Genomic DNA, 13,432 nt, shown 5'->3' on the forward strand with positions numbered 1-13,432 from the left:
TTCGAGCCAGCACCGCCATTCAATGCGATCATGGCTGATCACTATCAATCAGTACCCCGTTCCTGCCTTCTCCCCATACCCCCTCACTCCGCTATCCTTAAGAGCTCTATCCAGCTCTCTCTTGAAAGCATCCAACGAACTGGCCTCCACTGCCTTCTGAGGCAGAGAATTCCACACCTTCACCACCCTCTGACTGAAAAAGTTCTTCCTCATCTCCGTTCTAAATGGCCTACCCCTTATTCTCAAACTGTGGCCCCTTGTTCTGGACTCCCCCAACATTGGGAACATGTTATCTGCCTCTAATGTGTCCAATCCCCTAATTATCTTATATGTTTCAATAAGATCCCCCCTCATCCTTCTAAATTCCAGTGTATACAAGCCCAATCGCTCCAGCCTTTCAACATACGACAGTCCCGCCATTCCGGGAATTAATCTAGTGAACCTACGCTGCACGCCCTCCATAGCAAGAATATCCTTCCTCAAATTTGGAGACCAAAACTGCACACAGTACTCCAGGTGCGGTCTCACCAGGGCCCGGTACAACTGTAGAAGGACCTCTTTGCTCCTATACTCAACTCCTCTTGTTACGAAGGCCAACATTCCATTGGCTTTCTTCACTGCCTGCTGAACCTGCATGCTTCCTTTCATTGACTGATGCACTAGGACACCCAGATCTCGTTGAACTCCCCCTCCTCCTAACTTGACACCATTCAGATAATAATCTGCCTTTCTATTCTTACTTCCAAAGTGAATAACCTCACACTTATCTACATTAAACTGCATCTGCCATGTATCCGCCCACTCACACAACCTGTCCAGGTCACCCTGCAGCCTTATTGCATCTTCCTCACAATTCACACTACCCCCCAACGTAGTATCATCTGCAAATTTGCTAATGGTACTTTTAATCCCTCCGTCTAAGTCATTAATGTATATCGTAAATAGCTGGGGTCCCAGCACCGAACCTTGCGGTACCCCACTGGTCACTACCTGCCATTCCGAAAGGGACCCATTTATCCCCACTCTTTGCTTTCTGTCTGTTAACCAATTTTCTATCCATGTCAGTACCCTACCCCCAATACCATGTGCCCTAATTTTGCCCACTAATCTCCTATGTGGGACCTTGTCGAAGGCTTTCTGAAAGTCGAGGTACACCACATCCACTGACTCTCCCTTGTCAATTTTCCTAGTTACATCCTCAAAAAATTCCAGTAGATTTGTCAAGCATGATTTCCCCTTCGTAAATCCATGCTGACTCGGAACGATCCCGTTACTGCTATCCAAATGTAGATCTTCTTTGAAAAAAAAGAAATGGGGTCTGTAGCCATACTAATGAGTATGCAGATCCACAGGTATCAAATCAGCAGATAATGTTGGTGGAATGTTATTGGTAGCATTTGAAAAGTGTCTGATAAACATCAATGATGTTGAAGTCCCTCGTCCATGCAACTACCTCATCTGCAACTTTCCTTGCCAGTTCCCTTGAAACTTGTTGCCTTGCAGATTGATGTTCATTTTTTCCATGGCTGAATCTCTCGTAATGTCACATTAGAAAAATATCCCCAAATTATAATAAAACAAACATTTTGTAATTTGTGCCCATTTTACTGTTATTTTGCATGTGCTGCCTTTATGGTCAACCTTACTGTATCCTTTGGTGAATATTGCCTTTACTTGGGCAGTTGCTGTTCTATCTTTTCAATTGGATCTCAAATGTAGTAAAGAAGTAACATTGACTGATTTTCTGCAATTGTACATTTCAACCTTTTCCGACAAGTTCTTCTCAGAGTTTATTTCTCTCATTTCCAGATCAAAAAAAATGTGACTAAGGTGGACCTTAGGGTATTTGCAAATGATCTAGTAGCAAACGCAAATTCACTGGTAAGTTCTTTGGGGAAATTTGGTCTCTGATACAATGTGCTTTCTCCTTGCCCTCTGCTCTCAGCAAACACATCTACAGTGGTGGGGAAGCCACATTATGTATAGTAGAAAATCCAACATGACTCGCATTTGTGTTTTTTGGTGCTGTGCTAGCCTAAAAATGAATTATGTTATTTCCCTCACACCAGTGCTCTTTTAAAAAAACAAAAAAAAACAAAACATTAAAATAATGCACCACAAATTCACCAAACATATGTGTCACATTGCCAGAAAACAAAATATTGATGTTGATACCCACAGACTTTGATGTTACAGTTCAGGCGACACTGTGAGCTGCTGTACATCAAACAATTATGACCCAGCTGCTACTATGGCAGAAGATTGATACAAAATGCTGGAGTAACTCAGCGGGTCAGGCAGCATCTTTGGAGAAAAGAAATGGGTGATGTTTTGGATCAAGACACTTCTTCAGACTGAGAGGGAAACTAGAGGTGCTATGGCCACCTGTAAGCTGCTGAAGGTGTTTTAGGGACTGGCTGCATAATTAATAGACTCTATTTTTCAAACTTTAGTAATTTAATTTGAAAATCTAGTTTTTGAGGTTCTGGTATACTGTACCGACGTAAACTCTTAAAAGCACTGTCTCGCTATAATGAAACTAACCTGATTTGAATAAACACTGATTATGCTCCGATTTGTTGCTCATGTTGATCAAACCCTGAGGCGCTCTTTTTTTTGTGGTCAGAATTAACCTAAAATTTCTGCGAGTTAATACTTTGTTGCAAACCATGAAACATAGAAAAGAGGTACAGGACTAGGGCATTCGGCCCTTCGATCCAACACCGCCATTCAATATGATCATGGCTAATCATCCAAAATCCAGCACCCCGTTCTGGCTTTTTCCCCATATCCCTTGATTCCCTTAGCCTGAAGAGCTAAATCTAACTAGCTGTAGCAAGAGAGCAACAGAAGTGCCTCCTGAAAATCCATTCAATATCTGTGGCAAGAAATAAATGTTGCCAGTGCATGTTTTGTTTTGCAAAATGCCAGTTATATTTGTAAAACGATCAAGCATTAAGGGGAACCGAGATGAGTATCTATTTCTCGTGCACTCTCAATCTTGGTGTTTTAATCCATCAGCACTTGCCTTTCCTGAAAGTGGCAGTTTATGCTTAGTAAATAACAACTTAATTCTCCGATCACTTCTGTGCGTTGAGCAAAGACAAGTTTCTTCTGAGGACACACAATCATGTTGCTAGATTACTACCATGCCATCCACTTGTGCTTGCAGCTGAGAGGGATGATCCTATTCAAAGAGATTGTAGATTATATGGCCAATGTATAGAAAACCGTTCAATCAAATATTTGATTGCATTATAAATAGTTGTGGGTTCAATATAGAGTACTATATTGGCAAGCATGTCTTTGTAATTTATTGGTATGTGACTGTCTATACACAACTTATTCAGCCTGCAGGAGCCTTGGCAAATGCATTAAGAGGACATGCAAACAATATTTGGGAAATATACAGGCAGCAAGTGATGCCTCTCGAAGCAGGAATGGTAAGAAAAGTGCAGAAAAAATGTTTGCTAGATCAATTTTGTATATTATTTAAGCCTGTTTAAGAGGTGCTTTGAATTGGCATTGTATAGCCATATTCTTTGCTATTGATATCAGAAATGGCCAGCTATCATCTTCTTGCCTCAATGTTCTATGAAAGGATTTTTGCCCTTTAGCCTTGCTTTTGTTCAAGTCAAAATGCAGGCTCTATAAACAAACCAAGTCCCCAGGGTGGCACAGTGGTGCAGCAGTGCAGTTGCTGCTTTACAGCGCCATAGACCCAGGTGCTGTCTTTACCGAGTTTGTACGTTTTCCCTGTGACCGCATGGGTTTTCTCCGGGTGCTCCCGTTTCCTCCCACATTCCAAAGATGTACAGGTTTGTAGGTTAATTGGCTTCTGTAAATGGTCTGTCGCGTATAGGATAAAACTGGTGTGCGGGAGATCGCTGGTCGGCGTGGATTTGGTGGGCCAAAAGGCCTGTTTCCACATTGTATTTCTGAACTAAACCAAACTTTCAATCAAAATCAATTCTTATTGTTACTGCTGTTAAATGGTTGAACAACTGCAAGTAAACTACTTGCTGGAAAATAGGTAGAAGATATTTTCCTCCATCAAAGGTGGAGCCAAATGTTTACATTAGAATTGGACGATGTAAACTAATGAAATAATGAATTAAAATAATGAAAACAATTGGACAGACAATTCCCAAAAAGGCATAAACCTAAGAACAATAGAAGAATAATCAGACCATCCTGTTTTGAAAGGTGTTTTGGAGATACTGCTTCCAGCCAACTCCTGGAAGATCCAATCCCATTGATTGACTGGCAATAGACTTCATGGCTCTGGCAGTTTCAGCTGTCAGCTAAAATAAGACTGAATAGAATTTCTTCACTTTACAGCCTTTTTTGGGAAAATTAATTTGTTCTTCCATCAACAAACTTCCCCTGATCCTTGTTTACAGTTAGTTGTAGATACAAGTTTCTATATTGTCTCAAGATTTTGAAATATCTCTTTGGGGCAAGTAAAGAAAATATGTTATACGTCTTGTTACCCACTTCAAAGGAACTATTTCTTTAAAAAAGTAAGCTTTCCACATTTTATTAATCAAAATTTCAGGCCCCTTTTAAAAATTGATGTGTGCAGCTGCTGAACTGAGACTGAATGGCACTGCTGCTCCAGTTATGACACCATTGACGTTACTGACTCACCTGGGTAGTTGAAATATAATCCTGCAAATAATTTTAAAATGTATTATTTTAAGATCAAAAGCCTTGACCAGGTTACTATTTGAAGCAGTTATTATGATATCACAAAAAACAGCATCTGGAGGGTAATCGGTTTTTGAAAACCAACCATCTTGATTCACGTGTTTGCCTTGCACATCCTGCTTTAATTAACTGTAGATAAAAATGTACTTCTGTATCAACTTTATACCTTATAAATTCCTATGAATCTGCAATGCCTGTTTCCATAACCTGTGTAATAGTGACAGTTCAATTTTGAAATCATGCCATGGGGTGGCGCTGTGTTCACTGTGTAGAAATTGCTTCCACTTCCAACACAAACTCTGATACCTGGTGATTCTTTCCTGTCTGAGATAGCTTGGTTAACATTTATGAATTTTGTTGGTTATGTTAGCATTTAGTTGAAGGAAGTCTTTGTCAACAATTATTGATCATTATAAGTTAGGACTTTGGGCTTGATAGCTGGAATGCAGCTGAATTAGTGTTTTCACTTAATTATTACAGTTGCAGCTCTGCTTATCAACCATATGTTTGGGCTGCTGAACAGTTTTAGAGTAATTACCAAATGGATTAATATGTTTGCCACGCATTCCACATCTTGAGCCATGGCAATTTGTTTCATTTCCTCCAAAGTGAAATTGGTTTTAAGGCTTTTGCATATAACATGTAAGCTATATAGGTTTATGATACAATAGTGTTTATTGGAATCAGAAGACTTCTCAAATTAATTTCAATTGCCTTTTGTTATTTAATATTTGGTCTTTGATTTTGAAACTTCAAACAAATTTGTTTACATTTGGTCAAAATTTAATCAAAGGTACAAGGGGTTTACAGCAGCATCTAATTTCTTTAAGGTGTTTCTTCAGTTGTTATTATTGTTTGTTACACATCTTGAGTCTTTCATTAAATGGTTTCTTTTCCATTAACCTTGTGTCCCTTTTTTAAAAATTAATTCCAATTCTTGCTTTTTTTAAATGCTTACCAGAGATATGTTGAAGCACGGGTAAGATTTCCTTGTTTCATGGCCATTGTGAATGTATTTTCTGAATGATGACCATGGTTATGTTTGTTGAGAAGTTCATTGGGACTTTTTAGAAGCAGGTAAACCTGCTACGTTTAAAAAGCTTGAAACCTTTCTACTATGCTTGTGGCCTTAAAAAGAAGGGGTACATTCTTAAATAGTGTCACGCAGGCACGCACAAGTTTTCAGTTTTGGAACTTTATTTTCCAGTTTGAGCAAATATGGATTTTCTAAGCTTGATAAAGTACTACACTTTATCTAGTTTTAATAGCCACAAATACAAGTGCATTCATGCCAAACATATTTCACATTTTTCATGTGTTTTGCCTTTTTATTTATATGTGTGTGTAAAAAATGTGTGCCCACATGAAATTCAAATATATTCTGCCTTCCTGTACAAAAGAAACACTTTGTTCTTCTGGGCACTGAAATAATACAGTTAAATTAAAAAAAACAGCAACTAAAAATAGCCCCTAGATTTTTTGCTTCTGCAATAAAACAGCCCCAATGGTGTTGGGCCCAAGATCAAGTTATGTAATCCAGCAACTAATTGGCTAGGAGCCAGTTTGCATACAAAACCAGTCAGATGCAATGGCTGTTTTTCTCCATTACAAGAAAATAACACTAAAAGATGGGAATGTGAGTAAACCATCAGGCTTCTCAAGCCTGCCCAGCTAATCAATACGATCCTGGCTGAGCTACACCAGGCCTGAACTCCTCTGTTCTGAGACCCCACTTAATACCCTGATCTTTCAAAAAACGATCTAACTCCATTTCAAATATTTCTAACATGTTGGTCTCTACAACTCTAGGGAAGAGAATTCCAGAAATTCAACTTTCTGCCTTCATGTCTCTCTTTAACTGAGATCAAATAAATGTTTCTGGCCTGAGGCCAGCGTTTTTTTCATTTGATAAACTCCTCTAATATCATCTGCATGGATCTGTGTAAGATGACTTGTTTAAAGCACCAATCTCTTTTTAACCTTTTTTTTAACTTCGTATCAGGAATATGCAGGCATTTCTCTGAGCGTCTTAAGCAAAACCCATCAAATAACCCATTACGTCCTGTATTATTAGCGCTATTGAACAAATGTTGCTACTGTATTCTTTGAGTAAAGGAAAGGGTTAAATCACTGATTTAAAGGTGGTGTGAGTTACAGGTGGATACTAATCAACAATTACTTGTGTAGAAAAAATCTTTCTGTTGTGTCATTGTGCTAATATATGCATGCAATCTTGAGAACATTTGATTTCAGTATCTTGTACTGTATTTGAAAATACTGATTAGAATTGGTATTGCTTTATTGTCATTTGTCCCACGATAAGGTAAATAAAGTTGCATGCTGTTGAATCATACTATAAATTAGTGCAATCAAGCCCTACGCAAGTATAAAGTGAAAAATACCAGAAGCAAAATATAGTGTTATTGCATTCTAGTTAGAGGGAGTGCAGATAAAGAAAAAAAATGTAAGCTTTGCAAAGAGGTAGGTTGGAGGTTTGGGCCCACACCGTAGTTTATGGGAGGGCCATTCAGTAGTCTGATAACAGCGGGGAAGAAGCTGTTCCTGAATCTGGTGATATGTGATTTCAAACATTTGTACCTTCTGCCCAATGGGAAGCCGGAACAACCAATGGTCCTTGATTATGATGGCTGGCTGCTTCCCCGAGGCAGTGTGAAGTGTAGATGGAGTTGATGTTGAAAGGGGAAAAGGGCCAGTCTGTCTGATAGACTGGGCTCCATGACTTTGACCAATTTCTTGCAGTCCTGGGCAGAGCTGTTGGCAAACCAAGTTTTAATGCATCCCGAAAGGATGCTCTCTACAGTGTATCTGTAAAAGTCGGTGCGAATCTCGGGAGAAATGGTAATCTTCCTTTTACTTCTCATAAAGTAGAGGCGTTGGTGTGCTTTCCTGGTTATAGGAATGCGGTTGGTCCAGCTCAAATGATTGGTGTTCAAATATGCTGTTCTGTGTGCGACAAGCAGAAAAGATGGAACTTTTTAAAACCCTGGCCAAACAGTTAAGCAAACAGGGAGCAAATGGAATCAACTTAGAAAAACATGTGTATTTTATATAATCTCTTACTGAGGTCGGGTAAATGTATAATTAAAGCTCCAATAATCCATCACTTTTGTGTCTGTTGCTGTTCAGGTAGAAGTTCTGGCTATTTATTGCAAGTTTACTTCTATTAATATCCTGTCAGATTTTTTAAGTGCACACAGGAATAATACATTTTCTATTAATCTGGTTAAGTTTAATGAGAACAATAGGAAACGGGAAATAGAAACATAGAAACATAGAAAATTGGTGCAGGAGTAGGCCATTCGGCCCTTTGAGCCTGCACCGCCATTCAATATGATCATGGCTGATCATCCAGCTCAGTAACCTGTACCTGCCTTCTCTCCATACCTCCTGATCCCTTTAGCCACAAGGGCCACATCTAACTCCCTCTTAAATATAGCCAATGAACTGGCCTCAACTACCTTCTGTGGCAGAGAATTCCACAGACTCACCACTCTGTGTGAAGAAATGTTTTCTCATCTCGGTCCTAAAAGACTTCCCCCTTATCCTTAAGCTGTGACCCCTGGTTCTGGACTTCCCCAACATCGGGAACAATCTTCCCGCATCTGGCCTCTCCAACCCCTTAAGAATTTTATATGTTTCTATAAGATCCCCCCTTAGTCTTCTAAATTCCAGCGAGTATAAGCCTAGTCTATCCAGTCTTTCTTCATATGAAAGTCCTGCCATCCCAGGGATCAATCTGGTGAACCTTCTCTGTACTCCCTCTAAGGCTAGAATGTCTTTCCTCAGATTAGGAGACCAAAACTGTACACAATACTCCAGGTGCGGTCTCACCAAGGCCCTGTACAACTGCAGCAGAACCTCCCTGCTCCTATACTCAAATCCTCTTGCTATGAATGCTAACATACCATTCACTTTCTTCACTGCCTGCTGCACCTGCACGCTTGCTTTCAATGACTGGTGCACCATGACACCCAGGTCACGTTGCATCTCCCCTTTTCCTAATTGGCCACCATTCAGGTAATACTCTGCTTTCCTGTTCTTGCCGCCAAAGTGGATAACCTCACATTTATCCACATTATATTGCATCTGCCATGCATTTGCCCACTCTCCTAATCTATCCAAGTCACTCTGCAGCCTCCTAGCATCCTCCTCGCAGCTAACACTGCCACCCAGCTTCGTGTCATCCGCAAACTTAGAGATATTGCATTCAATTCCCTCGTCCAAATCATTAATATATATTGTAAATAACTGGTGTCCCAGCACTGAGCCTTGCGGTACCCCACTAGTCACTGCCTGCCATTCCGAAAAGGACCCGTTTATTCCTACTCTTTGCTTCCTGTCCGCCAACCAATTCTCTATCCACCTCAACACTGAACCCCCAATACCGTGTGCTTTAAGTTTGTACACCAATCTCCTATGTGGGACCTTGTCGAAGGCCTTCTGAAAATCCAGATATAACACATCGACTGGTTCTCCCTTATCCACTCTACTAGTTACATCCTCGAAAAATTCTATAAGATTCGTCAGGCATGATTTGCCTTTCATAAATCCATGCTGACTTTGTCCGATGATTTCACCACTTTCCAAATGTGATGCTATCACATCTTTAATAACTGACTCTAGCATTTTCCCCACTACCGATGTTAGGCTAACTGGTCTATAATTCCCCGTTTTCTCTCTCCCTCCCTTTTTAAAAATCAATGAGTTTAAAAGGAATGTCAATCTCTTTTTAATTTTAGGTTTAAATTACAGGGTGGGGAAAGGGAGGAAGAGATGAGTACCCTGAATGATTTCTGTCCAGTTTATACTGCTACTCATAATTTTCTGTCCATAGTTTCTTGGCTGTTTCAAGGGTTTATTGAATGCCCAGTGTTCTTTACCTTAATATTTTTGCATGGAACTTTTGTCCTCAAAACTATTTTGGATGCCATTCTTCAAAGTCTGGATGAATGATCAGGCAAGATCTTTAAATTAATTCTAGCATTCAAGTGGGGTATTGCAGCTCATCTTCTTTCTTGTATTCCCAGTTAATAGTGGTTTATGATGTAGCCAGATTTTCCAGGGTATTTCTCTAGTGCGAGGAGGGAAAGCTATTACAAACTAACTTTTTTTTTTATCCAGCCACTCTTCACAAATCGCAAATTCATCAGATCTTGTTATTTCTCAGTTGTAGCTCAGTGTCAATAGTACATTGGCCATCATCAATCATGTTGTCTTTTCCAAAATCCTTGGAAATTCAAACAGTGTAAATGTCAAAGTTGAAAGCAGGATAAGGTGAATGTTTAGATATAGCCTGCACAGGTGAAACATTTCCTTTGCACAGTAGCAGATATTGACATTTAACAATTTTGCTATCTTTTATAATTTACATGACCTGTTTACTTTAATAGAGTACGTTGAACCACAGTATTGGATCACTGCAGACCATAGCAGCAGGCTTAAAGGTAAATCTTTTGATGTCTTGTTGAATTTTAATAGATTTATTTTGTTGGCATTTGCTCATGTTTTGTACGTGGTTTGGTGTTGTACAAAGAATGTAATGCAAAATGAGGATATTTTTTATCCTGTTGTAATTGATCTGGCCATGTCAGCTTTTCCCAGTGGGTATGAAATGGTGCCTTCCATAAACTATCATTTGATTGCTTATTGTTTCAATTTTGACTCCAGTGCAGACTTTACTCTAAACCTCTGAACAGAGAGAAACCTTAGCTGAGAAAAACAATCATTAAATCTGTATCCCTCCCATTGATGAAAGTGTAGTTAGTGTTGTACCATGACTGTGTTCTACATGTCCTCATGTTCTTCCAAGAACGCGGTCATAGTGCATGAACAGTAAATTATTTCAGATTTTGAGCTGATCCAGTCCATGCACAATAATCAATGTGCCATATTTAAATTTAGTGGTGCTCCAAGAACTTACTTGAGTGCAGGAAGCAACTGTGTGGTAATTCTTGCAGTTTTTGATACATGTTCGTAGTTCACTACAGCACATTGTTACTATCCGTTGCTGCTCCACAGGTGAAAGTGGAAGGTATAATTACTGCTGTTGAATCTGCTCAGTATCTAATTCACCACAACGGCACTGAGATCGTAAAGCAGGTAATAACTTAATTTATCATTCAATAGATAATCTCAACTTTGATTTATGTCTCGTGCCTTGTACTTGATCTACTTCACCTAAATGATGGCATGTCTAAAATACATTATTTTCTCCAGGAAATCTATCACTTCATGAATAATCTAATTGGCCACTTCACAGAATATTTAGAGTGGACCAAGGATGTTGTAAGTATTGCCGGACCTACATTGTAAGGTAACCTAGTAAAAAAAAATGTTGATTGAACTATTTATTTAAATAACGTCCAGTTATGTGACCTGTGTAATTAAATTTGAATCTGAAAAAAGAGAGACAATGTTTTGAAATACTGAATTAAAAAAGTGCTGGAAATACTCAGCAGGTCAGACGTCTGTAGAGAGAGAGGGGGAGAAGGAGAGAGAGGGGGAGAAGGAGAAAGAGGGAGAGAGAGAGGTTTAATGTTTCAGGTCCATGGCCTTCCAGCTGGCAAATAGAAAGTTCACTTAATTTGTTGTTTGCTAACCAACAGGCATCAAGCCTACAACACCAAATATCCTGATCTAATTAATCACCGTCCTCCCACCACTACTGTCCGAATGTCAGTTCTCTTTTATTGATTTGCCTTTCCCCAAACACATTTTAACAATGATGCTTCCTATTCCTTTCCCCTGCCCTCCCCTCCACCTTCTAATGCTGCCCAGTTTACTTTCTCTTATTGCCTAGGTTTTCCTCCACCATAGTCCCATGGCAGACCTAGCTAGCTTAATTTGCCAATCTAGGGGTCCTTGTCTATCTGTCCACATGGTAAAGCCCAATGGCCCTACCAACCACCTCTTGTTTTTGGAAGATAGGCCTCCCCCTTATTTCCAAGTGCTTCAGTCTGGCCTAGGCTTCATTGCTTTAGGCTTGCTTTTCATCCATAATTAATGCCTTTCTCTATCTTCCAGCAACCTGGTTCTACCATTCTGAACTTGCACAAAAACAAGAAGGAATAGGTGCAGGAATGGACCATCAGGCCCTTCTGAAAGGGCCCCACTGTTCAATATGATCATGTCTGATCTCTAGCTCTTCTTGTGGCAAATCCCCTTGAGTGTCATTTCTTTAATCTTTTAAATATTTGTCTTTGTCAATCTGAAATGAATCTAATTATCTGGCTTCTGCCACCCTCTGGGAACTGAGAGTTTTAGATATTTGCTAACTTCGGAGAAATCTCTTCACATCTCGGATTTAAATGACCAGTGCTTTACTTTGTAGCTGTGACCCCTTGCTTGTGACTCTGCCACTGGTGGAAACATCTCAACATCTACCCTGTCAAGCCCCCTTAGTGCCTTGTATATTTGAATGAGATCACTCTTCTAAACTCCAATGACTATAAATCCAAACTGTCCAGAGAATAACCCTCTCATCTCAGGAATCAGCTTAGTGAATCATCTTTGGACTGCTTCAACGCAACTGTATAGGGACCAGAAAGATGAACAATATTCATGATGTTTGAGACAATAGACAATAGGTGCAGGAGTAGGCCATTCAGCCTTTCGAGCCAGCGCAGCCATTCACTGTGATCATGGCTGATCATCCACAATCAGTACCCCATTCCTGCTTTCTCCCCATATCCCTTGACTCCGCTATCTTTAAGAGCTCTATCTAACTGTCTTGAAAGCATCCAGAGAATTGGCCTCCACTGCCTTCTGAGGCAGAGAATTCCATAGATTCACAAGTCTGAGTGAAAAAGTTTTTCCTCATCTCTGTTTTAAATGGCCTACCCCTTATTCTTAAATTGTCAATAATCGAAGAGACAATGTCTAACACTCTGTGCAACTAACAAAACCTCCCTAGTCCTAGAACTCCAATCCCTTCAAAATAAAGGCCAAAATGTTGTTTGCTGCCTTAACTATTTGTTCACCTTACGTGATTCATTCACTAAAATACCTCGATTCCTTTTGAATCTTTCCTATTCAGTCTCTCACCACTTGCATAATAGTCCACCTTTTGACCTCTTACTGATGTGCATTACCTTGGACTGCCCCACTTTTAACTCTTGTCAGGTTTTTATCCAATCGCTCCATCTATTCCAATTGAAGAATCATAATGTCCTTAACAACATCACAAAATGCCCTTTCACTGTTTTCATACCATTGGCCAACTTGGAAGCCCTGTGCTTTGTTCCCTTCTCCAGGTCACTTATATAAATTGTAGTCAATTGAAGGCCAAGAACTGATCTCTGGGATGTTCTATTAGTTGTAACCCTCCAGCCTGAAAAGGACCCATTTATTCTAAAGATAGACACAAAATATTGGAGTAACTCAGCAGGTCAGGCTGCATCTCTGAAGAACATGGATAGGTGACTGAGGAAGTGTCCTGACCTGAAATGTCACCTATCCATTTTCTCCAGAGATGCTGCCTGAATCTGAATGTGTGTTTCTTTGGTATAAACCAGCAGCTGCAGTTCATTTTAATTACCCATTCTAGCTTTGTTTTCTGTATGACAGCCATTCGTCCACACATCCTCCATCGCCTTGGGCTCTTAATATTTGCATGATTCTCTTGTGTTACACATTGAGTATCTAACTACACTACATTTACTCTTTCCCCAGTTTAACTCTCCCTGACACATCTTCAGAACTC

At 39.8% G+C, this 13,432-nt stretch overlaps 1 protein-coding gene across 13 annotated transcripts in view; it reads left to right on the top strand.

Annotated features, from left to right (window-relative positions):
- Positions 1-13,432, top strand: part of prom1a (prominin 1a) — a 154,028-nt gene that overhangs the window by 117,889 nt on the left and 22,707 nt on the right. For 12 of the 13 annotated variants that reach the window (XM_078401098.1, XM_078401136.1, XM_078401157.1 and 9 more), the window contains 6 exons: positions 1,810-1,881; positions 3,351-3,443; positions 5,672-5,689; positions 10,122-10,175; positions 10,750-10,830; positions 10,948-11,016. In XM_078401098.1, coding sequence (XP_078257224.1) covers positions 1,810-1,881; positions 3,351-3,443; positions 5,672-5,689; positions 10,122-10,175; positions 10,750-10,830; positions 10,948-11,016 — 387 coding nt within the window. The remainder of the gene's footprint in view (positions 1-1,809; positions 1,882-3,350; positions 3,444-5,671; positions 5,690-10,121; positions 10,176-10,749; positions 10,831-10,947; positions 11,017-13,432) is intronic. The other variant, XM_078401117.1, reaches the window with a different exon arrangement.

Source organism: Rhinoraja longicauda, chromosome 1 (genome assembly GCF_053455715.1).
Source record: "Rhinoraja longicauda isolate Sanriku21f chromosome 1, sRhiLon1.1, whole genome shotgun sequence".
In the NCBI taxonomy this organism is placed as follows: Eukaryota; Metazoa; Chordata; class Chondrichthyes; order Rajiformes; family Arhynchobatidae; genus Rhinoraja; species Rhinoraja longicauda.